The sequence below is a fragment of the Myxocyprinus asiaticus genome, chromosome 28 (assembly GCF_019703515.2).
Source record: "Myxocyprinus asiaticus isolate MX2 ecotype Aquarium Trade chromosome 28, UBuf_Myxa_2, whole genome shotgun sequence".
Classification (NCBI taxonomy): Eukaryota; Metazoa; Chordata; class Actinopteri; order Cypriniformes; family Catostomidae; genus Myxocyprinus; species Myxocyprinus asiaticus.
This window is the reverse complement of record NC_059371.1, coordinates 13109945-13137921: the sequence shown is the minus strand read 5'-3', so window position 1 is coordinate 13137921 and position 27977 is coordinate 13109945. Positions and strand designations below refer to the sequence as shown.

Here is a 27977-nt window from a genome sequence, read left to right as displayed (position 1 = left end):
GGCGCCATATTAAAGATTTGCTGCTGTTTTCTCCCTGTCGCTGTTGCCAGCTTTCTGTTTCCTGCTGGACTCAGAGAGACCCGAGTGTAGCGAACATACCTCCACCATGGAAATCGACACACTTCTGGGAGCCTTCAGAGGTAACCCAATTAGAATTGGACATATATCTTCTGTATAACAGAAAAGGCTTGGTAGATTCATTAGCCTTTGAGCTAAGCTAGGACTTCAGACCAGCAGCCGACACTAGCTGCTGGTCCAGCATGGAAAAGATCAAACCTCACTAATAATTAATATGCATTGGCTTCTTATCAATGCACAGAAAATGTGCATGGGTGGCTCTTGCAAATGGAGCATGTCGAAAGGGCATACAATTACAATTTATCCAGTTACAGATTTAAGCCGGTTAGCCCAGAGCTACACTTGTTATTATAGCAGTCTCTCTCTCTCTCTCTCTCTCTCTCTCTCTCTCTCTCTCTCTCTCTGTCTGTCTGTCTGTCTCTCTCTCTCTCTGAGATTGTGGAGGAGCTGAGCGCGTGTTGAGAGCGTTGCTAAGAGTGATTGTGAACAATCTTCAGTGTCTTTTCTTATATATATATATATATATATATATATATATATATATATATATATATATATATATATATATTCTCTCTTTTTATTCGTCTTTTCCCCGCGCTGTTTTTTAAAAATCTTTTTAAGTGTACGAAGAAAAGTTGTGTGTGTGTGTGTGTGCGTGTGTGTGCGCGCGCGCGCGGCTTGTAGTCGCCGGGATGGCGACTGCTCACGTGCAAGGAACGCCAACCCTGTCACTCCGAAACGGCTGCAGGTGTGTACCTGAGTCCGGGGTGACAGTGGAGGAGTTGCTCTTGACATCGTCTCGGCTTCACGGATGAACAAAGCAGTAGTCGTGTTTTTAAAATCTGAATTACTCGTCAATGAGTTGACTGTGAGCGGAATATGGGTGAAGGAAACTTTTGTTCCGGTAACCCCACTATCTGCTCCAGCAACCAAAGTAATCGTTTCCAATGTTCCCCCTTTCATATCTAATGAAGCTATCGTGAAAGAGTTAGTGAGATTTGGTAAGATCGCAAGTCCCATAAAAGCAGTTCCCCTCGGATGTAAAGACGCCGCACTAAAACACGTTCTTTCTTTTAGACGACATGTCTGTATGTTTCTTAACTCGCCGGAGCGGACCTTGGAAGTTTCTTTCCGTGTTACTCACGGAGAGAATTCTTTCATGGTGTATGCAAGCACTGAGAGTTTGAAATGTTTTGAGTGTGGTGACTTGGACCATAAGCGCTTCGTGTGTCCGCATAGAGATGAACAGCGCGCTTCTACATCTCGTGGTGATGGAAACGATGTCGAACCTCAAGTAAATAACACAGAATCTGAGAGAGCTGAGGAGCAGGATGAAGGAGCTACAGAGGAGGTGAGCAACTCTATTGTTAATGCTGGCTGTGTGGAGCAATCTGGATGTAGTCATTTACCAGATAAAGCTGTGAGTGTTGGTGATGAAAATGATCAGAGTGATGATGATGATGATACTGTACAGAAATTTGGTTTTGAGGAAAATATGGCTGATGAGACTGAGAGTTTATCACAGTATACCGATGATAAAATGAGAGATGATGAGCAGTGGTCTGATGTGTCTAAGGAGGTTGTGAAAGATCTATATCCCCTTGAGCAGATCAATTCTTTTCTTGATAAGACAAAAGGAAAAGCAGGTGTTGAAATAAGAGATTACTTCCCTGATGTTGAAAAGTTTATTGCTTCAGTAATGTGGTTTAGGAAAGTAAGTAGCTGTGATGAGCTTTCACAACAGAAAAGATTTCGTCTTAAAAAGCACTTAACTGTTGCTAGATCAGGAAGAAGGATGTGAAAAGTGAGGGGAAAATCTAAATGATGGCTGAAAATTTCTCTTTCATCTGATCTGTTTTCTCTCTTTCTCTCTCTTCTGTATGGAGATCTTAAGGGTGGGTTCTCTTAATATCAATGGGATGAGGGATGGGAGAAAGAATGAGGTTTTATCAGAAATCATTGGTTTGGAAGATTTGAGTGTTACATTTTTGCAAGAAACTCATAGTACTTGTAGTAATGAAGTTAACTGGGGTTTATGGTGGAAAGGAGAGTATGTTCTCAGTCATGGGACTAATTTAAGTGCTGGTGTGGCTGTTCTTTTTTCACCTACTGTAAATGTTAAAGTTTTATCAAAAAATGAAGTAGAGCCAGGAAGGTTTTTAATTGTTAAGGCTGAAATTAGTAATTTTAAATTCCTGTTTGTAAATATTTATGCTCCTAATGTTGGAGCAGAAAGGAGTTTACTTTTCAAGAAGTTTGAAAATATAGTTAAAGAAGAAAATGAAGATGTGTTTATTGTAGTAGGGGGCGACTGGAACTGCAGTCTTGATTTTAATCTTGATAGGAATGGGGAAAAACCTTATGCACAGTCAGCCTCCTCTTTAGCTGGTGTAATTAAAAAGCTGAATCTCTCAGATGTATGGAGAGAACACAGCCCTTCTATAAAAAAAAATATACATGGGTGAAGGTCTGTAATGATAGGATTTATGCTGCTCGTTTGGACCGTTTTTATATACAGGTGCATCTCAATAAATTAGAATGTCGTGGAAAAGTTCATTTATTTCAGTAATTCAACTCAAACTGTGAAACTCGTGTATTAAATAAATTCAATGCACACAGACTGAAGTAGTTTAAGTCTTTGGTTCTTTTAATTGTGATGATTTTGGCTCACATTTAACAAAAACCCACCAATTCACTATCTCAAAAAATTAGAATACATCATAAGACCAATAAAAAAAACATTTTTAGTGAATTGTTGGCCTTCTGGAAAGTATGTTCGTTTACTGTATATGTACTCAATACTTGGTAGTGGCTCCTTTTGCTTTAATTACTGCCTCAATTCGGCGTGGCATGGAGGTGATCAGTTTGTGGCACTGCTGAGGTGGTATGGAAGCCCAGGTTTCTTTGACAGTGGCCTTCAGCTCATCTGCATTTTTTGGTCTCTTGTTTCTCATTTTCCTTTTGACAATACCCCATAGATTCTCTATGGGGTTCAGGTCTGGTGAGTTTGCTGGCCAGTCAAGCACACCAACACCATGGTCATTTAACCAACATTTGGTGCTTTTGGCAGCGTGGGCAGGTGCCAAATCCTGCTGGAAAATGACATCAGCATCTTTAAAAAGCTGGTCAGCAGAAGGAAGCCTGAAGTGCTCCAAAATTTCTTGGTAAACGGGTGCAGTGACTTTGGTTTTCAAAAAACACAATGGACCAACACCAGCAGATGACATTGCACCCCACATCATCACAGACTGTGGAAACTTAGCACTGGACTTCAAGCAACTTGTGCTATGAGCTTCTCCACCCTTCCTCCAGACTCTAGGACCTTGGTTTCCAAATGAAATACAAAACTTGCTCTCATCTGAAAAGAGGACTTTGGAACACTGGGCAACAGTCCAGTTCTTCTTCTCCTTAGCCCAGGTAAGATGCCTCTGACGTTGTCTGTGGTTCAGGAGTGGCTTAACAAGAGGAATACGACAACTGTAGCCAAATTCCTTGACACGTCTGTGTGTGGTGGCTCTTGATGCCTTGACCCCAGCCTCAGTCCATTCCTTGTGAAGTTCACCCAAATTCTTGAATCGATTTTGCTTGACAATCGTAAGGCTGCGGTTCTCTCGGTTGGTTGTGCATCTTTTCTTCCACACTTTTTCCTTCCACTCAACTTTCTGTTAACATGCTTGGATACAGCACTCTGTGAACAGCCAGCTTCTTTGGCAATGAATGTTTGTGGCTTACCCTCCTTGTGAAGGGTGTCAATGATTGTCTTCTGGACAACTGTCAGATCAGCAGTCTTCCCCATGATTGTGTAGCCTAGTGAACCAAACTGAGAGACCATTTTGAAGGCTCAGGAAAACTTTGCAGGTGTTTTGAGTTGATTAGCTGATTGGCATGTCACCATATTCTAATTTTTTGAGATAGTGAATTGGTGGGTTTTTGTTAAATGTGAGCCAAAATCATCACAATTAAAAGAACCAAAGACTTAAACTACTTCAGTCTGTGTGCATTGAATTTATTTAATACACGAGTTTCACAATTTGAGTTGAATTACTGAAATAAATGAACTTTTCCACGACATTCTAATTTATTGAGATGCACCTGTATATCTTGTAACCTGAAAAATAGAGTAGTTAGTACAGAAATTATTCCTAATACAGGTGCTGGTCATATAATTAGAATATCATCAAAAAGTTGATTTATTTCACTAATTCCATTCAAAAAGTGAAACTTGTATATTATATTCATTCATTACACACAGACTGATATTTCAAATGTTTATTTCTTTTAATTTTGATGATTATAACTGACAACTAAGGAAAATCCCAAATTCAGTATCTCAGAAAATTAGAATATTACTTAAGACCAATACAAAGAAAGGATTTTTAGAAATCTTGGCCAACTGAAAAGTATGAACATGAAAAGTATGAGCATGTACAGCACTCAATACTTAGTTGGGGCTCCTTTTGCCTGAATTACTGCAGCAATGCGGCGTGGCATGGAGTCGATCAGTCTGTGGCACTGCTCAGGTGTTATGAGAGCTCAGGTTGCTCTGATAGTGGCCTTCAGCTCTTCTGCATTGTTGGGTCTGGCATATCGCATCTTCCTCTTCACAATACCCCATAGATTTTCTATGGGGTTATGGTCAGGCGAGTTTGCTGGCCAATTAAGAACAGGGATACCATGGTCCTTAAACCAGATACTGGTTGCTTTGGCACTGTGTGCAGGTGCCAAGTCCTGTTGGAAAATGAAATCTGCATCTCCATAAAGTTGGTCAGCAGCAGGAAGCATGAAGTGCTCTAAAACTTCCTGGTATACGGCTGCGTTGACCTTGGACCTCAGAAAACACAGTGGACCAACACCAGCAGATGACATGGCACCCCAAACCATCACTGACTGTGGAAACTTTACACTGGACCTCAAGCAACGTGGATTGTGTGCCTCTCCTCTCTTCCTCCAGACTCTGGGACCCTGATTTCCAAAGGAAATGCAAAATTTACTTTCATCAGAGAACATAACTTTGGACCACTCAGCAGCAGTCCAGTCCTTTTTGTCTTTAGCCCAGGCGAGACGCTTCAGACGCTGTCTGTTATTCAAGAGTGGCTTGACACAAGGAATGCGACAGCTGAAACCCATGTCTTGCATACGTCTGTGCGTAGTGGTTCTCCCCCACATTTTTGAATGGGTTTTGTTTCACAATCCTCTCCAGGGTGTGGTTATGCCTATTGCTTGTACACTTTTTTCTACCACATCTTTTCCTTCCCTTCGCCTCTCTATTAATGTGCTTGGACACAGAGCTCTGTGAACAGCCAGACTCTTTTGCAATGACCTTTTGTGTCTTGCCCTCCTTGTGCAACGTGTCAATGGTCGTCTTTTGGACAACTGTCAAGTCAGCAGTCTTCCCCATGATTGTGTAGCGTACAGAACTAGACTGAGAGACCATTTAAAGGCCTTTGCAGGTGTTTTGAGTTAATTAGCTGATTAGAGTGTGGCACCAGGTGTCTTCAATATTGAACCTTTTCATAATATTCTAATTTTCTGAGATACTGAATTTGGGATTTTCCTTAGTTGTCAGTTATAATCATCAAAATTAAAAGAAATAAACATTTGAAATATATCAGTCTGTGTGTAATGAATGAATATAATATACAAGTTTCACTTTTTGAATGGAATTAGTGAAATAAATCAACTTTTTGATGATATTCTAATTATATGACCAGCACCTGTATACTTTCTGATCACAAACTCATTAGGGTTGGTTTTACCCTGTCTATAAGTACACATAAGAGCTGCTACTGGCATTTTAATACCAAACATTTAGAAGATAAAGATTTTTGTGAAGCTTTTAAGTTATTTTGGGAAGCATGGCAAAATAAAGAGTCTTTTTGAAAGTATTATACAATGGTGGGAAGTTGGTAAAGTGCACAAGAGATTTCTCTCAGAAATATTCTGCTTATTCCTCTGTATATTTAAAAAATACATTAAAGTGGCTGGAAACAGAGATTGTTAATATTGAAATGAATATGACTTTAAATGATGCTGCTAATTTAAAAGAACGTTGGACTGAAAAAAAACAAACATTTGAGTTTAATTCTGAATGAAATGGTTAAAGGAGCTCTCATAAGAAGCCATTATTTAACTCTGAAGGATATGGATGATCCTACTACTATTTTTTTTTTTTTTTTAATCTAGAGCGTAAAGTGGGTCAGCAGAAATTTATGCTTTCGTTGAAGGACAACAATGGACATGTTACCTCAGACCCACAGGAGATGCGAAAGCTTGCTGTTGATTTCTATTCTAATTTGTACGCTGCCGAAATCTCTGAACATTGTAGAAGAGAGCTGCTAAAAGACTTACCTGTTTTATCTGAAGATCATAAAGAGCTTTTAGAGATTGATATCTCTTTTGAGGAAGTCTCTCTGGCTGTCAAGGGTCTCTCTTCAGGCAAGAGTCCTGGCTTGGATGGACTACCGGCTGAGTTTTACAAATCTTTTTGGACAATAATAGGAGAGGACTATTTTAAGGTACTTCAGAAATGCTGTAGTGAAGGTTTTCTTCCAACTAGCTGTCAATGTGCTGTTTTGTCATTGCTCCCAAAATAGGGAGATTTAATTATTTTAAAGAACTGGAGACCTGTGGCAATCTTGTGCACAGAATATATAATTTTGTCCAAGGTTCTAGCAAATAGATTAAATAATGTGCTGCATGAAATTGTACACAAAGATCAGTCATATTGTGTTAAAAATAGGTCAATCATGGAAAAGCTTCATTTAATCAGGGATGTTTTTGATTATGCTTATTGTAAAGATGCCAATATGGGCCTGTTGTCCCTGGATCAGGAAAAGGCTTTTGACAGAGTTGATCATAGTTTTCTGTTTGACACCCTCAATGCTTTTGCTTTTGGGGAAAAATTCATCTCAAGGATTAAACTTTTATATACTGAAGCGACATGATTGATCAAAATGGGTGGTGGGTTAAGTATCCCTATTAATGTTAAAAGAGGAATCAGACAAGGTTGTCCACTTTCAGGTCAACTGTACAGTACTGTAATTGAACCCTTGTTGTGTAAACTGAGAGAGTTAATGGGCCTACAGGTCAACACCATAAACTGTTCTATTAAACTCTCTGCCTATGCTGATGATATTACAGTTATAATCAGAGACCAAAGTGACATTCAGGTGCTTAAACAGGCTTTAGAGTTTTATGGAAAAGCCTCATCAGCAGTAGTTAACTGGGGAAAAAGTGAAGCTTTATGGTGTGGCAGAGTTCTTAAAGGTCCAATGCTTCCTGGTGGGCTGCAGTGGGGAAACAGGTTTTAAATATTTAGGAGTGTTTTTAGGGTCAGAAGAGTTTAAGAAGAAAAACTGGGAAGGCCTCTTGGAGAAAGTGTGTGCTAGGTTGTCTCACTGGAATTGGTTGCTCCCCCAGTTGTCCTATAGGGGGAGGGTTCTGATATGTAACAACTTGGTTGCTTCTTCACTTTGGCTCAGAATGACAATACTTGAGCCTCCTGAGGATTTAGTGCGAGGAATACAACAACGACTAGTGGACTTTTTCTGGTCGGGACAGCACTGGTTGAAGGCTGCGGTGCTGTATCTACCTAGACAAGGAGGAGGCCAGGGATTGATTGACATCAGAGAGAGACTCGGGACATTCAGAATGCAGATGGTGCAAAGACTGCTCTACAGAGAGGATGTGAGCTGGGCTGAAGTAGCCTGTGCCCTCCTAAGAAGAGCTGGAAACATGGATCTTGATGGACATTAACAGACTGGATTTAAGTGGCTTGAGCCTTTTTTATAGATCAATTTTAAAGTCATAGTCACTTTTTACTTTGTCACAGAGTGCAGGTAGCACACAGAAATTATGGCTGAAGGAGGAACCACTGTTTTTCAATTCGGCATTGGATTCGGATGTTTTTAAATCAGACACTTTCAGAAAAGCCATGTGGGCTGCAAATATGACAAAGATTGGACAATTAAAAGATGAAAAAAAGTTGGATTAGCCCTGAAAATCTTGCTTCAAAACTGGGAATAAAATCAGTCAGGCTGGCACAAAGCATGTTGACTCGGATTCTAGAGTCTCTGCCTCAGGACTATAGACAGGCAATGGAAACTTTTGATGAAGAGGCAGACAATTGTGATTTTCCAGAGTTGTTTTTCTCAACACTGACTGGCACATGGCAAGAAAAAGAGGGCTGCTTAATGTCATTTAAGACACCTAAACTGGCTGCCTTTGGTGATGCTGATAAGAAAGCCATCTACATTATGTGTGTGAAAGTGTGGCATCTTAACACACTGAAGAGTGTCAGTGAGTCAAAATGGTTGGAGGTTCTGGGGCCAGGTGCCTCCCCTAAAGGCTGCTGGAGGTCCCTGTACAAACCACCCATTGAGAAAAGGTCTGGAGACCTTCAGTGGAGAATAGTACATGGGATTATAGCTACAAACAGACACAGAGCACACCTTGATCCAGAGGTAGGGGTAGGTTGTCCTTTTTGTAGAGAGCAGGAAACTGTTTTTCATTTGTTTTTAAAGTGTGAAAGGCTTCAACCTTTGTTTTGTATCTTAGAAGAGTGAGTTCATACTTTAGGGGAAGTTTTTACTCCAGCACTTTTCATCTATGGACCAAAGTATAGTAGAAGGAGGAGGGAAGTACATGTTCTGATTAACTTTCTTTTTGGTCAGGCAAAATTGGCTATATGGCTATCAAGAAAACATTTTTTGAATGATGCTGGGTCAACTGATGTTGTGTCTATTTTAAAAGGGTTATTAAAATCTCATATTAAAATTGAGTTTACGTATTACAAACTGGTCAATCTCTCCCTCTATGTATATATGTATGTGAAAAATGTAAATATATGCAAGTTTGAATTGTTATTATAATTTCTTATATATATTAGGTATTTTACGTTTTTATTGAATTATTAAAGAAGACCTAAAAGTCAAAAGTCTCTCTCTCTCTCTCTGTGTATGTGTCTGTTTCTCTCTCTCTCTCTCTCTCTCTCTCTCTCTCAATTCAATTCAAATGAGCTTTATTGGCATGACCGTATACAATGTTGCCAAAGCATTGAGTAATAAACATATTACAAACATAAAATGTATATACAATAAATAAATAATAATGATAATAAAATACACACAAATGACAAAGTAAAATACAGAGAGCAATGAGAAAGGAGCTGAACACAGACTGTGCTCACTCAGACGATACTTTGACAGTAGCTTTCTTTGTCGATAGTCTTTAATATTGATCAAATATGGTGCCAGTTTATAATCCGTCTTGATTTTGTGGAAGTAGCTTAATTTATGTACTTGTGTGACTTTGTGCTGCCAATCATGAATATATTCTTCCTGGGTTGTTATTTCTGTCTGTTTCAGTTTTGACAGTCTCAACTGGATGGATGAATTTAGTTGATATTTTTCTACTAAATAGTGCATAGGGTCACTCTCTGGGTGTCCAGCCCTGTGTGTAAAGGCACAGTGATGGTAGTTATCTGGAGGTGTGTCTGACAAATGGAACCAGAGCTTAGCTGCTCTCTTCTGGATTTCAGTGAGGAGAGGGAACCGGCCCAGTTCGGAGCATTTCTGTGAATTCCCAGGATGTTTTTGCAGAATTCTAAGTGTAAAATTTCAACAGGGCTTTTATCCCAGGATTCATAATTTAATTTATATTTGGTGCCCCAGATTTCACAGCCATATAGAAGTATAGGTTTGATTATTCTGTCCAAGACTTTCAGCCACAGTTTAATGGGGGGGGTTGAATTTAAATAATGATTTTCTTATACTATAATAAGTCCTACAGGCTTTGTCAGTCAGATCTTTTATTGCCAAATCAAAGAGTCCTGAAGACCCAAATAAGTATAGCAGTTGGCATGATGGATTGTTCCCCCGATTGTAAAAATATATGTATTTCTCATAATGCGAATTTTATTTTTTGATTTTTTTCCTGAAAAATCATGACTTTGGACTTCTCCATGGTTATTGGACTCAAGATGGCGCCGAGTATGGCTGCTGCGTTGAGAACTCCGATACAACATGGTAGTGTTTTGTTCACAATTCTTATGTTTTTTTGTCTTGGATGTTGTCTGCCTTATTGTCTACGACAGACAAACACTTTTGGACATTGGTTCAGCAATTTCACACCGTAAACCGGACTTCAAATTCCTCAATGCCGACCCGCTGTTTACAAACACGCAAGCGGAGCCCTTTGTCTGGGCAGTCCGGACGCGGAAACGCAGGAGGAAAAGGGGAAACGGAGCCGGTGTTCTCATCAGAGTAAGACGCCATGCAAATCGACCCCCGCTACCCAGTATTCTACTGGCAAATTTTCAGTCTCTGGATAACAAGCTCTGCGAGCTGAAAGCGTGGATCTCTTTCCAACGAGAGACGAGGGACTGCTGCATTATCTGCCTTAGGGAAACTTGGATGTCTGCGGAGATTCCAGACTCAGCCATTGAACCCACGGGGTTCTCCTTGGACAGAGCAAAAGACCTCTCAGGCAAAAGCAGAGGTGTTGGTGTATGTTTTATGATCAACAAATCCTGGTGTGATCAGAGGAACATACATTCTATCAAGTCTTTCTGCTCTCCTGATCTGGAATTTCTCATGCTTCTGTGTCGACCATTCTGGCTACCGAGGGAATTCACAGCGGTGTACATTCCCCCACAAGCCGACACAGACCGGACAATCAAGGAACTGTATGGGAGTATAAGTGAGCAGGAAATCGCGCACCCTGAGGCCGCATTCATTGTGACCGGGGACTTTAATAAAGCCAGTTTCAAATCAGTCGCACCAAAATACTACCAGCACATTAGTTTCAACACATGAGGGGACCGGGTTTTGGACCTTCCGGGATGGCTACAAATCCCTCCCCTGCCCACCATTTGGCAAATCGGACCACTCTTCCATTCTGCTTCTGCCCTCTTACAGGCAGAAACTGAAACAGGAAGCACCCACTCTCAGAACGATCCAGTGCTGGTCGGACCAATCAGACTCTACGCTACAGGACTGTTTTGATCACACGGACTGGGAGATGTTCCGGTCTGCCTCTGACGACATCGAGCTTTACGCCGATAGCGTAATGTGTTTCATCAAAAAGTGCGTGGAGGATGTAGTTCCGACCAGAACAATATGGATCTACCCGAACCAGAAGCCATGGATAAATAGCGATGTTCGTGTGGCACTTAATGTGCGGACCTCCGCTTTCAATTCCGGAAGCGGAGGAGCATAAACAAGCCAGTTATGCCCTCCGAAAAACAGAACAGCAAAACGCCAGTACAGGAACAAGATTGAAGGACAGTTTAACACCACCAACTCTAGAAGCATGTGGCAGGGAATTAACATCATCACGGACTTTAAAGGGAATAAAAACTCCACCATGAACACCACTGCCTCTCTCCTGGATGAGCTAAATACTTTTTAATGCTCGTTTTGAGGGAAATAACACCGCCCTCGCGGAGAGAGCTCTCGCGGCCGAAGCTACAGAGGTTAGTTCACTCTCCGTCTCTGTAGCGGATGTAACCCGATCCTTCCGACGGGTGAATATCCGCAAAGCTGCGGGCCCAGATGGCATTCCGGGCCACATCATCAGAGCGTGCACGAACCAGCTGGCTGGTATTTTTACAGACATTTTCAACCTTTCCCTCTCTTTGTCTGTAGTCCCCACATGCTTTAAAACATCCACCATTGTGCATGTTCCAAAGCAATCAAAAATAACTTGCTTAAATGACTGGTGTCCTGTTGCTCTGACCCCCATCATCAGCAAATGCTTTGAGAGACTAATCAGAGATTACCTCTGCTCTGTGCTGCATCTCTCTCTTGACCCGTTGCAGTTTGCTTACCGCAACAACCACTCCACTGATGATGCCATTGCATCTACAATACACACTGCCCTCTCCCACCTGGAAAAAAGAACACTTATGCGAGTGCTGTTTGTAGACTACAGCTCAGCATTCAACACCATAGTGCCCTCCAAGCTAGATGAGAAATTCCGGGCTCTGGGCTTAAACAGCTCTCTGTGCAGCTGGATCCTGGACTTCCTGTCAAGCAGACGCCAGGTGGTTAGAATAGGCAGCAACATCCCCACAACACTGGAGCCCCACAGGACGGTGTTCTTAGCCCACTCCTGTATTCCCTGTACACACATGACTGTGTGGCAACACACAGCTCCAATGTCATCATTAAGTTTGCTGATGACACGACGGTGGTAAGTCTGATCACTGACAGTGATGAAACAGCCTACAGAGAGGAGGTGCACACTCTGACACGCTGGTGTCAGGAGCACAACCTCTCCCTCAACGTCAGTAAGACAAAGGAGCTTGTGATGGACTTCAGAAGAAAAGACAGAGAACACAGTCCCATCACCATCAATGGAGCACCAGTGGAGAGAGTCAAAGCAGCTTCAAGTTCCTGGGTGTCCACATCACTGAGGAACTCACATGGTCCATCCACACTGAAGTCGTTGTGAAGAAGGCTCATCAGCGCCTCTTCTTCCTGAGACTGCTGAGGAAGTTTGGAATGAACCGCCACATCCTCACACGGTTCTATACCTGCACTGTAGAGAGCATCCTGACTGGCTGCATCTCCGCCTGGTACGGCAATAGCACAGCCCACAACCGCAAATCACTGCAAAGGGTGGTGCGAACTGCCAGACACATCATCGGAGGTGAGCTTCCCTCCCTCCAGGAAATATATACAAGGCGGTGTGTGAAAAAAGCTCGGAGGATCATCAGAGACTCCAGCCACCCGAGCCATGGGCTGCTCTCACTGTTACCATCAGGCAGGTGGTATCGCAGCATCAGGACACGCACCAGCCGACTCCATGATGGCTTCTTCCCCCAAGCAATCAGACTTTTGAACTCTTGATCTCTCACGATCAAAATACATCAGCACTGCACTTTATTACTCTTATATCTCACACCGGACTGTCATAAATTATATTATTATTATATTCTCTTTAACAACTTGTTATCAACCGACAGCCTGAACGTCAATACAGTACAATACAACCTACTGTACATTCTATATATACTTTTTTATTGTTATTGTATAATGTGTATCTATATTGTGCGTATTGTATACTGTACATTGTATGTTCTTATTTGTATATTGTGTTGTGTGTAAATATGTGTATATTAGACTTTGTGTTGTGTTAATTTGTTATTGTAAATTGGTACTGTCTCATCACTGTCACGACTGCTATGTTGATCGGAACTGCACCCAAGAATTTCACACACCATTGCACTTGTGTATATGGCTGTGTGACAATAAATGTGATTTGATTTGGTAAAGCCCAATCACTGCTATATTTTTCTAAAATGGAGAGGCTTTCATGTAGTCCCTCTTCATTAGGTGACAGCAACAGGAGATCATCAGCGTAAAGGAGGCATTTGATTTCTCTGCCATCTAAGATCAGTCCAGGGCAAGGTGACTTTTGAATTCATTTATCTAAATATTAAATAGAGTTGGGCTGAGGCTGCAGCCTTGACGAACTCCCTTGGTCTGATTGAAATAATTGGTTCTTTTGTCATGAATCTTAACACAGCATTTATTGTCTTTGTACATGTCTTTTATGACATCATATGTCTTTCTTCCTCTTCCACTCTGGATGAGTTTAAGGAAGAGTCTGTTATGCCAAACAGAATCGAAGGCCTTTTTAAAGTCAATGAAGAAGCCAAATATTTCACATTGTTTTGTTTGCTGAACATATTTCTGTTTAAGTGAGTGGAGTGTGTAGATATGATTAGTTGCTCGCTGTTTAGGCATGAATCCAAATTGACATTTATTTAGTGTCTTGTGTTCTTGAATGAAGTTCACTAATCTGTTATTTATAATGCAACAGAATAGTTTCATGAGGTTGCTGCTTACTGTAATGCCCCTGTAATTATCTGGGTTGTACTTGTCCTCTTTGAAAATTGGTGTGACATGATTTTCCTTCCAATTCTTAGGAAACTGTCCTGATTTTAATAAGAGATTAACTAATTTAAGAATAGCATCTTTCAGTTTGGGGCTGCTATGTTTCAGCATCTCATTATATATTCCATCCAAGCCACAAGATTTTTTATTTTTGAGGGATTTAATATTTTCAGTTAGTTCATTTAATGATATGGGGGTGTCCACATGGTTTAATTGATCTCTTATTATGTGTTCCAGATTATTTAGTTGGGAGGTCAAATGTTTTTGGCTGAGGTTTGGTTCATTTTGTGAATAGAGGTTTCTGAAATGTTCTGTCCAGAGTTTTGGGTTACAAATGGGAAATTATGACTTTTTTTGATTTATCTAAATTGTTCCATAAATCCCAAAAGGAATTTTTGTTGACAGCCTCCTCAATCTTGTTGAGTTTTGCTGTCATATGTTCGGCTCTCTTCCTCCTTAGTATGACTTGTATTATTATTATTATTATTATTTTTTATTTTTATTTTATTTTTTTTCTCCCAATTTGGAATGCCCAATTCCCAATGTGCTGTTTAAGTCCTCGTGTAGTGATTCGCCTCAGTCCGGGTGGTGGAGGACGAATCACAGTTGCCTCCGCGTCTGAGACCATCAATCCGTGCATCTTATCACGTGGCTTGTTGAGCCACAGAGACATAGCATGTGTGGAGGCAATCGGCTTGAACAATTTCTTTTTTGCTTCTGTACATTTTTCTTTTTCTCAGGGCTTTGCTGGCCACTGTATAACATATTTTAGTTAACTGTTCTGTTGCCAAATTGATACTTTTCTTGTCTAGTCCAAATTTGGTGTAGATAAATGTGTATCATTTTCTGAACATGAATGCTGTGGAGCTAAGCTTCATACCATGCGGGACTGTCATTTTTCCATATTAATTTGGTGGGTACAATTTAATTTTGTGATCAGAAGATGGCAGATTTGCTGACTTGTTTAGACTATGTGACTGTGATCTGAGAAAGGAAGCTGTGACCTCACCATGAAATAGTTGGTCTATATATGTTATAGCGTAGTCCACTGTGCTGCTGCCTCGAGGTGAGCAGTAAGTAAATCGACCCAGAGAGTCTCCCCTTGTCCTGCCATTAACTATATATAAACCCAGGCTTTTGCAGAGCTGCAGGACGTGTTTCCCATGTCTGTTTATCGTGTTGTCATAGCTCTGACATGCTTTAGTAAAGAGTTGATTTTGCAGTATATGTGTACTGATGTATATTGATGACCTAAGCATTAGGGTAGATCCTGGAACCTGTTTTCACTAAGTCGGACAGAGCTTTAGCGACATCAACCCTTCTGGTACTGAGGTCATTTGTCCCAGTGTGCAGTATGATGTGACAGGACGTGCCCAATACACCCTCTCTCAGCAGCTTCAGAGTGGAGCTTGTGGTGGAACACCAGAATTTCCTCGCAGTCCTCTCTGGGAACAGCTGTCTCTGGTCGAGGTGGTTGCCATTGCAGTCACAGAGGATGACAATATTGTCCTTTCTCCTCAGTTCACTGTTGAGTGGTGTTGTGGTAGGTGGATGGCTCTGCCTGCTGCTGCTGTCTTTCCTCTTGGGGTTCAGTGAAGCCTGAGGGGTTGTATGGGTGGAGGTGCTGTGAGTTGTGTGCTGACACAGTGCTGATGTTGTGCTGTGTTTGTGAAATTTGCAGTGTTTTGTGTAGCTGGTTTCTCATCTCCTCCAGCTGTCTGTCTAGCTCCTGGCTGTGCTGTTCTCTTCTCAACAACACCTCATTCACACTCCTCAACTCCTGACGCAGTTCTTGGTTGGTCTCCTCCAACTGTCTGACAGCAGAGCAGAGCTGCTGAAGTAGTTGCATACTGGGGTGGCTGGCCTGGCTTTGGAGCTGGCAGAGGCTGCTGGTAGTTCCCTCTTTTAAACGGGAAGTAATCCTGCTCCAGCTTAGCGATGCTGTCTCTCAGGGCCTTAATCTTGGAAGAGACAGGAGTGTCAGTGTGTCATCGAGCAGGGGCCGGTGCTGGTGGACGATGTAGCACTACTCTTCACCTGAGGATCTGACTTTAGCTTCTGAACCACGATCTTAAAGTGTCTGAAATTCATTAAGGCTGGACTCTGGCCCCTGGATGACTGTACCATTGTGATAAAGGTTCATAGTCAGCTTTATCTCTTCTTCACCTTCCAGATTGAGTTGTCTGCCTTTTGCTGATGCCCCCTTTTCTGCTACAGGTCATGGCAGAGCAGAGGGTGTGCCAGGCTGATGGGTTTTCAGTGAAGAAGAGCAGGTTACAGCGGACTCTATTGTCTTCTGCTCCACTGTAGTCAGAGAGAAGCACCTCTGGGTTCTCTCTTAAGACCATCTCTTATCTTCTTTTCTTTACTAGATTTATCTTCTGCTGGATAAATTATCTCCAGGTCCTCTTCATTTTTGAAAAATGCCTCAGCCTTAGGCTGTTGTCAACAACAGTTTTAACTGCCATGGAATCTTAGCCTGGCGAGCAGTTAGCTTGATGTGTTGATTATATTTGATATTTTTAGGATGGTCTTGGATGTTTTAGAGGTCTTCCTTAATAATCTTATGCCTCTAGTGTTCTTTAATGTAGTATCCAGTTATTTAAACAATGTTTGAGTCATAAAAACATATAATCTGTGGCAAAAAAAAAAAACGGTTATATCAGGAGCTCATCTCTCTTGCTGGTAGTTGCCAATGGTCTCTCTGTTTGTGCATGTGTGTTTGTGAGCATAGATTACTTTGATATAAAAACTTATTTACTGCCAAGTGACTTTGTCAAGCCAAGTGTTTTGAGTGCTCACAGAAGGGTTCAGCCAAACAAATGAAAGTGGGTGTATTATAGAGGAAGCAAAATTACTGACTGAGTGACGCCTTGAAACTCATGTTGATATTGTGCATGATGAAGGGTAAAAATTAATGCACTTTGTTTTTAAATAACAATAGAATCACTTTGTGTTTGTGATGTCAAAAGCATCATTTTTTCTGCAGCATCATTGTTTGCTTTTCTTTTCACTGTAGATTTTGAGAAGAAAGGAGAAAAGGAAACGTGCCCGATCTTGGATCAGTTTTTGTCACATGTTGCAAAAACAGGAGAGACCCTGTAAGTTCACTACTCTAACACACAGATTCAGTGTCAGTTAGCTCTGGGAGTTGATTCCTGAGGAAAAAAAAAAAAAAAAAGACTCCAAGGTGATTAGGGTAATCGATCATAAGTATGCTTAATATTGCACTTTATTTGTAATATTTCAGTTTGCTTCACATTTTTCTTTTGTCACATTTCAAATTAGTCTGCAATTGACTCTTTGAATCAATTCCATCGATTTGGAAAACCTGGAATTTTTTTTTACAGGTCGGAAACTCGTAAATGACCCTTCGCTAAGCCCCGCCTTAAAAGCGTTTCTGGCCAATCCTGTCTTGGCAACTGTTGTCGTCTGCCATTTTTCTGACAAGCATTTGCTTTTTTTTTTTCCAACAAGAGTCTACAGGAGTAATGTGTGTTTGGGTAGTTTTAAGCTGAATTTTATAGAAATGATCAAAAAATAAAAATAAAAAAACATTGTTGCTGGGTCACTTGTAATAGAAACACGAGGTACCCAGAGAGGATACACAGTGTTTTTTTTTCTTTTTTTAAATCTTTAAATAAATCTCGAGAAGAGCATGCTATGGATTAAACAGTGTCAGCCCTCAATCCCAAATGAACATGAATCACATCAGCGAGGACACCTACATTTGCTCCAAGGTAAATTAAAGCTAATAATTTAACATGAATTAATTTACATATTGATTCAGGTCTAAGTAAAGGTGATAGTAAATAAAAGGTTCACAGCATCAAAGTGAGTGTGTTATGAACAGTTCTGTTCACTTACACGAATGTTATCAGGTGTGTAATCGGCATCAAATGACACTTTTCTCTTTTTATGTGACTGATGATAGTTTACCTCAATTCTGATTCACAATCTCCACAGTTTTATTAAATTACTGTATAATTAATCAATTTCTTGTACAAAAAACGTCCGATAAATATGCTTTAAAATGTCACTCTTCATTCCAGCTCACGTAAGTATGTTATCTATTCCCTTTATGAGAACCTTTTTTCCAAAAACTGCGCCGTTCACGGCAATCTCCCATTCATTCCTATGGGGAGTTCTGCAAAGCTTGACAGAGCGAGTGACGCTAACCAAGAGGGGCGAAGGGTCAATGACAGTAATTTCAACATGATGGTAACGCATTGATTTCAGTATGTAATGACTCAATCTAAATATATTTAACATATGATTTACATCATGCTATTGTTCATCTACAGGATTCAGTGGTCTCAGTTTAAAAGCTACTTCCTCTTCAAACTGGAGAAAGTGATGGATGATTTTAAAGCTTCGTGTCCAGAGCAACGGGGACCTGCCAATCCAAACGTTGAGTACATTCCCTTTGAAGAGATGAAGCAGAGGATTCTCAAAATTGTCAATGGATACAGTGGGTAAGTGACATCATTGAACATTTTGCCCAAAAGTGGGCCTGCACAGAATTTGCCGATGCAGAATTCCACCAGTTCATCTGTGCATCATCCCCCAGTTTGAAAAAATAAAAAACTGCTGATTCCTTGTGCACCTACCTATAAGTGGTTGTGTACCCTTGTGGAAATATTTCCAAGAATTAGAAATTGCTGCATTATAAGGGAAATTGACTGTAGTACCTCAGTGGTTTTTATCAGAGGTAGACCGATATATCGGTTTGACAGATTAATCTGTGCAGATTGTTGCTTTGTGGAACTATTGGTTTTGTCAGAAATGTCTACTGATTTTTTTATTTAATTTAATTTATTTTTATTCCTTAATGTTCCTCCTCCAGAGGATTCTACAGTTAAAATGGCTTGGTTCTACAGTATAACAACAACCTCTAGAGGTGAAATAAATATAATAACTGACACCTTGTGGGGATTTGCTGACTGTATTTAAATCTTTCATCATTCACAATATTCATCCATATATTTATCCTCACTTCAATGCATATTTTGTCATTTTGATGAAAAAAGCGACCATATGAAAGCCTACACTGTCAACACATACATAGTGTCTCCAACTCCAAACATCATCTGGTAAAATGTATATACAGTATATATGTATGCTTGTAATATGTGTGTGTATAATATTATATACACAAAATCTTTAATCTGGCCAATGTGTTTGGGCAAAAAAGCTTAATTTGGTAAAAACTTAATATAGAGAATTGTAAAGAGCTCCATTTTAAAATAACAGTCCTAAAATAAGTGTATTTTGGGCTTGTTTATAGTTAAAAGTCCTGTGTTATGCACCAAATATTCATTATTGTTTTCTGAATATTATTGGGATTTTAGTTGCTCAATAAACAACATCTGGGATTTTAATCATTTTGGACTCTTGTAGCCTCTTATGTCTGTGCCCATCAAAGTAAGGAAAGACTAAGAAAATGTTTTAACATTCTATATTTAGTTTTTAAAAACTATCAGCTGATAAATCGGTTATCGGCATTTTCCAACACCTTAGTTATCAATATTGGCAAAATCCACAATTGGTTGACGTCAACGTCAAGTGTATTGTCTGTATGGTGCATTTTTCTTTTTTTCCCTCCAGGATTCCTTTCACTATTCAGCGTCTTTGTGAGCTTCTTACTGAGCCAAAAAGAAACTATACAGGAACAGACAAGTTCCTCAGAGGCATGGAGAAGGTATTCTGTGTTCTTTAAATGCTTACATTTTTGCAATGTTTTCTGTGTGTTCTGAAAGGCAAATTAACTTCATCATTCCCTTTCCTCATCCCTTTGAATTAAATGTACTTTTCTTTTTCAGAATGTGATGGTGGTCAGTTGTGTGTATCCTACCTCAGAGTGAGTCAGAATTGTCTTTCTACTGTGTTTTAGTCTGTGTTGTCAGCAGACAGTTGCCTGTCCATGCAAACATGAATATTAGATGTGACTATTCCACAGTCGATGACTGTAATGCATCTTTTGGTTTTGAAGGAAAAAAGGGTCCGGTTGTGTGAACCGAATGAATGGGGTCATGTTCCCTGGCAACACTTCAGCTTTTCCTGATAGGTGAGTTTATCACTTTACCCACACTTATGTTGACTTTGAAAATGGCTTCATGGGTCACTAGCACTTTAGGGTTGCTTAATGTTGATTTAGTGCATATTGTTTTCTATGTAGCTGTGCTAGTTTCATGTCCCTCGTATCGCTCTGCAGTCTATGCCCTAATAAACTAATTTCAACCCAAATCAATATTTTGTGTTTGTGTATGTATTTGACAACTTGCCTTGTAATAAGTGGTATAATGTACAGTCAGCTGGTCATTATTGCACTGTATCTTCATCACCTTGTCGGGTGTCCCTTTCTCAGTTAATGGACTTAATTTAAATGTCTGCTTTCTGATTATTTGTGAAAGAAATGTGAATGGTCCAGGAACACCCAGGCCACTGAACAGAACAAAACTCTCCCTGTCCAGCAGTGCAGCTACCAACGGCCTTCCTGACAGCACAGAAAGCAAAGAACAAGCCTCCGAGTCATCAGAGAGAACAGTCAAGTATGTCCGAAAGGCCTGTGTACATGTGTAATGCATTCACACTATGCGTAGCCACACTCAGTACGTTTAAATGCACTGTATGTAAAATCAAGCTACAGTTTTTACACCAAGTTTTTTGTCCGTCCATGTATTTAAGTGTTCAGCTCATTCAGCTGAAACAACATGATTGCCGTCTCTTCATCCATCCAAAAATTTATGTTCATAGCATTCGCCATGATACCACACTCTTGTGTTGCATTCGACTTCCCTGTTGAAAACATGTGGTGCGTCACCTCTATCTTTTAGAGCATACACACCATTCAGAGGCCAGTTGTGGTCTATGAGTAATGTGTGTACATGCTGGACGAAGCCGAGCTACAATCGCGTTATCTAGGTCTGTTAGTCTGACTCCAAATGGATTTCATTCAGACTGATGCTTTTACATTACATTTAAAAATATAGATATATTGTTTTAGTCTGACTGAAATCAAATTTCAAAGTGCATGTAAACATTCTGAGTGTTCAAGTCTGTATTTGGACTGAATCATCTTTTTCCAGTGAGACTTCAGAATCAGAAGCCAAAGGCTCTCACAGTGGTCCGGTGAAGAGTAAACATTGTGAAGATGAGGATGCCACAAACGCTGAGACGCACGAAGCAAAGAGGCTCAAGTTTGACAAAGAGGAAGAGGATGATGATGAAGATGAAATGGAGAAAGAGCAGGATGGTAAGGATTCGCCTTGCACGGCAGTCGCAGAGAGCTCATCGGATGTGCCGGAGTCCACGTCGGATGTCAGTGCAGAAGTGAAGGATAATAAACCTGATGAATTCAGCACTGAAGACCAAGGTACGTCATTTTGATAGTTTTATTACTTAACCTTTCTTTGTTGGCTGTTCTATAAAGGGACACTGGGAGAACTAGTGTGAATGGGTTTAAAGGGATAGTTCACCCAAAATTGAAATTTCAATCTTTTGCTCAACCTCATTTTGTTTTAAACCCACGTGACATTGTTTCTTCTGTGGATCACAGGAAAGGGAAATATTAGGCACAATGTTCCCTATAACTTTTGTTCTTGATGAGCAAATCCTATTTCTATTGGGCTGAACCTTCGGCCACCTGAGCAGAATATATATTAAATTACCAAAATCTTAGTTGGTACCAGTATCAGTGAAGTTTCACAATTCTTGGTATGTGGAATAAAATACCACAAAAAATGTATAATATGCTATTGAACGCATTCCTTTTATTTAAAAGTTAAGTATAATTGTTAATATTAACATTATATAAAACGTAGTGCCTTAGTGTTTCTCAATTAAGTAAACGCTGCTTCATGTTTTTTTATTTTTTTTTATTATTCAGGTAAATAATCATAATAAAGAAGCCTAAGTATTAAGTAAACTAAGAACATTGTAGGCTAATAAGAAACAAATAAATAAAGAACAGTCAGTGGCTTTCTTGTCAATATGTTTGATTGATTAATATTAAAAATATAGTAAAGACAACAGCAGATCTATTTTCGCTGCAATAGTCCATTTACACTGCAAAGTCTTATGCACAGATCTGATATTTGACATACCTGATGTGTTGTACCTTTTTGCATTCACATAAGACAAAAGTGACTGTTAATGTTAATCACTCGCAGGACAGGCATTGACCATAAAGCACATTTAACCGTTCGGGCGCGCAGCTGCTTTTCCACATTCGCCAATAGTGCTTACGCCTCACGGTAAATGGTGATATGTGTTTGTATTGTTTCATGACTCTGTGTGTATTTCCATCTTGTTTACACACAAGATTTCACTCAACACTTCAGCTCCATACTGTAAAAAAGTTATATTCATATCAGTAAATCTCTAGGTTTTCTCACACACTATTGACCATCTACGCGGGTGTTTTTTGCTTCTGCGTGGAAGCAACATCAGAAGTGCACACAGCTTAGAGGGAACAGTGGTTAGGCATAATGACAGTCTCAAGGCTAATTTATTCTTATTGGGCAAACAGGCTTCATTAAGTTTTTATGAACTCCGATCAAATAATATGTTGCCAAAAGTGGAAAGGGCTCCATGACAAGTTTAATAAAGCAAAGAAGCGATTCAGCGCTAAAAGTGGCGCTACACGCAGAGATGCATTACTGGCATTACTTCCATGGCTGGAAGAGTACGTTATAGACCGTGACATCACCCTAAACAAACTAATTTTAAAAGAATGTTGCGTGTACTATAAACGCCGACTTCATTCTCCTAGGGGGCTTTAGTTCGTCCAGGAGAAGAAAGTTCGGCTGCTTCTTCAGTCACCATTCACTTTCACTGTATGGAAAATAAATGGTGACTGAGGCTGTCATTCCGTCTAACATCTCAAGCAAGTCATACAGGGTCAAAACAACATGAGGGTGAGTAAATGATTACAGAATTTTCATTTTTGGGTGAACTAACCCTTTAAAAGCAAGTTGACATCTACACTGAAATAAAACGTTACTTGTCAGTCATTGTAAATGTTATGTTAATTCAAGAGCATTTGGACCTTTTCCATTTGTTGAAGGTTTTTTGCCAATCATCATGGCTTTATCAGTTTTCTAATGGTGACAAGCCTGTAAAGCATTTAAAATACTTTACACTGCAGTACACTGATTGGGATGAAACTGCTGGGGTGAAGATGTTACAGTGAAACAATTTTCAGCCAATACTTCGTGTTTTGGTGTTACTATCAGAGATTATTTGGATAATTCGAGTTTACAAATCTGTTTTCGCACTTGGTTCGATTGCTTTGGCCGAACTCGAGAATGCAGATCAGTTTTCTTTTCACTTTGTATTATTTGACTCCTAACAACAGATTGGGTCATTAGTGTGAATACATCTGTGAGCACTAGCGGCAACTGTTTTACCACTTTTGATAGGTAATGACTTGGTGGTACAAGGTGCCAAAAATGAAAAGTGCTGTTTGTATTACTTTTACTCATGTTTTTGTCCCAGAGGCAATTTCTGTAGTAACGTACAGCAACGAGCAAGACATTCGATGATAATAGGTCAATTATACATCATCAGTAGTGGTTCACTTCCTCAACATAGAATCTCATCCTCAAGCGGACTTGGAATAAGGTTTTTTGCACATATGTTAGGAAAACAGGTCTCACACCAACCAAATGAAACAAACTCTGATGTCAGATCGACAAACAATAGTGTGAAAATATCCTCTGTGCAATGATCAGGGATGCACACTACTCAACCTTTCAGCTAAAGTCACTTTTACTGAAGCTAATTTGCCCAAATTGTTTGGTAAAATTTTCAGCATTTTACTTATTGAAATCACTTGAAAGGGTTACTTTAAGCTCGGGTTACTTTGGGTTCAATACTATTTGGGTTCAAGCGTCATAACAAAATTACCAACGTTAACTGTTCTCATTTACCAGCTTGGTCATGTGAATAACTGTTGTGCTAATATGTTTATATCTTGTTTTTTAGATTTGTAAATCAGCAACTGTTGAGGATCTGTTTGAAAATATTAAATTTCTTCTCCTGTCTCCACAGAACCCTCTAGCACACAATCGGAGTCCCTAGAAAATGGGGATGACAAATCTGCTTGTGAAGATTCACCCAGCACTTCCCACAATCAGGAGACTGGCAGCGAATTGGACCTACCAGAGGAGCAGCTGCCAGAGAGGGAAGAGAGCACCGAAGCTCAGGAAATTGAGGAGAGAAATGACCCAGTGAGCAGTAGCAGCAATAATAGCAGTGACGAGGGAGTGTCTAGTGCGGACACACCATCTGCAAGCCCCAGCAGTTCCACAGAGCTGCCAGCAGAGGGCAGTAGCTCTGCAGACATCAGTTCAGACACCTCAGAGACTGCGGAGGACACCATGGAGCAAGACTGAAGTGCAGCCTCAGGTCCTTGATTTTTACACTGTACTGTACAAATCCCCAAATCACTGATCCTGCAACATAAGCAGGTCCAGAACAGGAGAGGAGGGCATTCTAGTGGCATCCCTTAAGACCTCTTGTTACAGATCTCCTTCTTATGACCCTTCTTTATATAGGTTCTGCTCTGAAGAACACCTCCAAAAACTGGAAGCTCACCTTTTCTGTGGTTTAGTGCATTTGTCATTGAATGACACGAAAGCCATCTGGCCATGGTGGTTTTCTGTAATCCTGTTCTAATCATGGGCATTCATCAATTCCACATCAATACCTTCTAAATTAGTATTGGAAAATACCTTTCACTTCACCATCAATGTCTTTCCCGCTACTCTAAGCGTGAAAATGTGACAAATCTTTGGTTTGAGTGCGTTTGTGTTATTGTATGTGTGTCCTTTTAGTTGATCCAGGGTCCTGTCAATAATATCCCAGGTCCCAAGATTCCCTTTGACTGGAAAACCAGAGTCCAAACATTCCAGGAGAACACTCTTTTTCTCATACTGCCTGCTGTATTCATCTGCTCACTTGTGGCACAAAGTGCTCTATAGCAGCATTAGACAGATTTCCTTTTATTTCTTTTCTCTTTGCAAATTTTGTTCTAACATTTATTTTTAGAACCTTTGATTTTAACTGCCTTCCCAGCGTTTCACTGAAAATGATTTAATCCACTGATGCTGTTAAATAGATTCTAAAATTGACTCATGTAATTTTCCATGCATTAGATACTTGAGTGCTGTTGGTTGTGATATAATGGTAATTTAATATAGTGAGCCTGTCTTTTCAAACAAGACATCATGTGCTTAACCACTATTGAGCCATCCTTATTTGTTATATGCTTTTAATTTTATTTTTCACCAAGAAATAGCAAACAGTTGTATAAAGGTTTAAATGAGTAACACTTTGTCAACAAAAATATATCTTAAAACTGTACTTTTCATGCTTCCTACATGTATTCAGGCTGTTCAACCCATCCCTATTTCCACAGCTCCTTTTTGATATTTAGAATTTTTAAATTAAAGTAGATTTTGTAGATTGTAATAAGTGTTCACTGCTTTTGTGAAAATTGAAATTGTATGATATCCATGTGAACTGAATGCTTGGGCTTTCAGCAGTATTCCTGAAGAGCAATACATGTTCACATTAAAAGCAGTGATATGCTCAATCTATGGCAACTGGAGAAATTTCTAATCTTTCATCTGAATAAAACACTTTGGAAGCATAATTCAGGTCATAGACACAATGAATGGTACATCTAGAGCACAAATGTTTTTTTTTCTCAACTATTCAGGTATTTTCAGCAGGACCCAAGACTGATAGCCACCATGTATTATAAACGGGTAATATGTAAGTAAAAGGCAGTTATTACAATTAAGAGCTAGTATTTTACATAAAATAATAGGTCTGCATCAGTTCTTACACTACTGTCAATTTCAATAAAATATTTCAGTAGAAAATGATTCTTTTTTTGGTGCAGCCTGAAGTTCTGTGAAGTCTCTCTAAAAAGAATTAAGATATGAAATTAGCACATAGTAAAAAAAGATGACAAAGAGATTTGGTTTTTGTTTGAATTCCTCAAGCATAGCTGCATTTCCACCATCGGATCATACCGATCCAGGGTTGTTGGCACGATTATGGTTAATTTTTCCACTGTGGTGCTGCAAAATCTAAATTAGAATGGATTGGATTGATTGGGCAAGTGACCACTCATGAGTTGCTGCATCATCACAGGTGTGCCACCAGCATGGTTCTTGGCCCAGAATACTGATAGTTAATCATGCTCAGAATTCTGGGCCGGGAACAGTTTGTAATCGAACTGTACCAAACCATGCTCAGACAGAATTGCTACTGGAACCGTTCAGCCCAATGGTGGAAAAGTGCTTTATGTATATGTATACTATAGATGGAAATTCTGCTATGTACTCCAAATGTGTTGTCACACAAATCTTTGTAACCTTTCATACATCCCTCGTCCTTAAATGAACTGCCTCCTTAAATGAGGCAAGATTTCCTACACCAACTTATATAAAAATTTACACAGTAAACCATAAGTTCCTTAAACCAATAAATCCCTTACACTGTAGTCACGGAAAGGAAGGAATTATATAGTCTTGTCTCATCTGTTGATTTCGTGCCATGTGTCAGCAGCTCTTGAATGGTCATCCAGTTGTCAAAAATCCTCTTGTTTCTTTTCCTCATCATCTTTTTGTGGCTGAGCTGGATAATATCTGGCCCTTTCTTGTCAACCAAAGCTCCTGCTTGCTCCTTGCTCTCCATACAGCTCTGCTTGATGAGTTCCCACCGTTGCCGTTGTTCTTTGGCTCGCGCTGCATGCTGCTTGCGCTCCTCCTTGCTCCAGTATCGACCCACTTTCAGTACACTCACTGCATCGTCATCAGTTGTTATGCCAGAGCGCTCTTCTCGGATACGCAAAGCACGCTCCTTCAGCAGCTTGTCCCTAGTGGGCCTTTTTGCAATGTACCGTGTTCCGTCACTACGGATCTTTACCTTCCACTCCGTCTTGGGCCTGGATTCAGTGGGGCAAGTCTCTGGGTTCTTGCACAGGCTGGCTAAGCTGACCTGACTGTGGCCATATTCCACAGCTGACTTCTGCTGGATAAGCTGCATGTAGCTTTGGTAATGTTGCGCATGGGCTGGAATGTAGTTATGCTTCAAAGGGGAATGATGAGAGGAAGTCAAAAGACTCTTACTGGGGTTCCTTTTCTCACTTTGCTTTCTTTTTCCCAAATACGTGACCTCTGTATCTCCAGGGGAAGGGTGCCTCTTAGCGGGGCTGGTCTCCTGAATAGGAGAAAGAGGATGCTTTAAGCATGCTGTCATTGGGTTGCTTCCACGTCTGTCTTCAGTAACTGTGCTTTTGGAGTCTGGAGAAAGCCCCAGAGCAGGAGGTATGCTCCAACAGCTCTCTCCAGAGTTGTAAGCGCTAGAGCTTTCCTTTTCCACTTGCTTATTGATGAGTTCTTGATGGATCTTGTCTGAACTTGTTAGTTTAGTGAAGTGCATTGAACTGGAATCACTGCTTGGTTGCTGCCCTTCTACTTTTGTGTGAAGCCTGTGTGCTTGTATGTTACTCAGGCATTCCAGCTCAATGTTCAGCAATTCCTCATTGAGCATCTGAATCTCCTGTTCATTGGAGTCCAAACTAACTCCGTCTGAATATGGTCCAGTATCGTGCTCCAGAAATCCACAAGGACTTTTGCCATTCACCAAGCATTTTAGTTCAAGCAGTTCCCGGAAGTGTTCACACTCCATGCCAGATATACCAAGGAGATTTCCACTGTCTCCATTGTCAATAGACAGGAAGGAGTCATTGCTTAGGTGCATGGCCCCACTTCCCACAGTGTCCTGGCTATAGTTGAACTTCTTTTGGTTTCCTGTCAGTGTGTCGCAAGCTGAAGTCTGGTAATCCCCCAAAATCTCCTGCTCAGAGCTTTCGTCATTACGAGTGCTTTCATCTGTACGGCCCACACCGCTGTCTTTCTCATGATGATTGGACAGTATGGTTGCTGTATCAGTGGTGCCTCCGTCGTCTTCATGTCTGTT

General features: G+C 40.3%; 2 protein-coding genes across 5 annotated transcripts in view; one reads left to right on the top strand and one right to left on the bottom strand.

Annotated features, from left to right (window-relative positions):
• Positions 1-25819, top strand: LOC127418710 (serine/threonine-protein phosphatase 4 regulatory subunit 2-A-like). Of its 4 annotated transcripts, none has more exons than XM_051659413.1 (9): positions 1-140; positions 16999-17080; positions 18284-18454; positions 19587-19680; positions 19802-19839; positions 19972-20046; positions 20393-20530; positions 21068-21354; positions 24033-25819. In XM_051659413.1, exons 1-9 carry the CDS (start codon positions 107-109, stop codon positions 24374-24376), a joined length of 1263 nt encoding a protein of 420 aa, XP_051515373.1. In that variant the 5' UTR covers positions 1-106; the 3' UTR covers positions 24377-25819. The 4 variants fall into 4 exon arrangements, with proteins under 4 accessions (XP_051515373.1, XP_051515377.1, XP_051515374.1 ...); XM_051659414.1 differs by lacking the exon at positions 1-140 and adding an exon at positions 764-1429 and having other exon boundaries at positions 24033-25814; XM_051659417.1 differs by lacking the exon at positions 16999-17080 and having other exon boundaries at positions 35-140; positions 24033-25814.
• LOC127418707 (E3 ubiquitin-protein ligase PDZRN3-B-like) overlaps positions 25238-27977 on the bottom strand; it is a 47880-nt gene continuing 45140 nt past the window's right edge. The window contains exon 10 of the mRNA XM_051659411.1: positions 25238-27977. Coding sequence (XP_051515371.1) covers positions 26487-27977 — 1491 coding nt within the window. The 3' untranslated portion in view covers positions 25238-26486.

Coding starts and splice junctions, on each gene's coding strand:
- LOC127418710 (XM_051659413.1), top strand. CDS start 107: ATGGAAATCGACACACTTCTGGGAGCCTTCAGAG. Junction 141..16,998: donor ACTTCTGGGAGCCTTCAGAG/GTAACCCAATTA, acceptor TTTTCACTGTAG/ATTTTGAGAAGAAAGGAGAA. Junction 20,047..20,392: donor ACTTCAGCTTTTCCTGATAG/GTGAGTTTATCA, acceptor TATTTGTGAAAG/AAATGTGAATGGTCCAGGAA.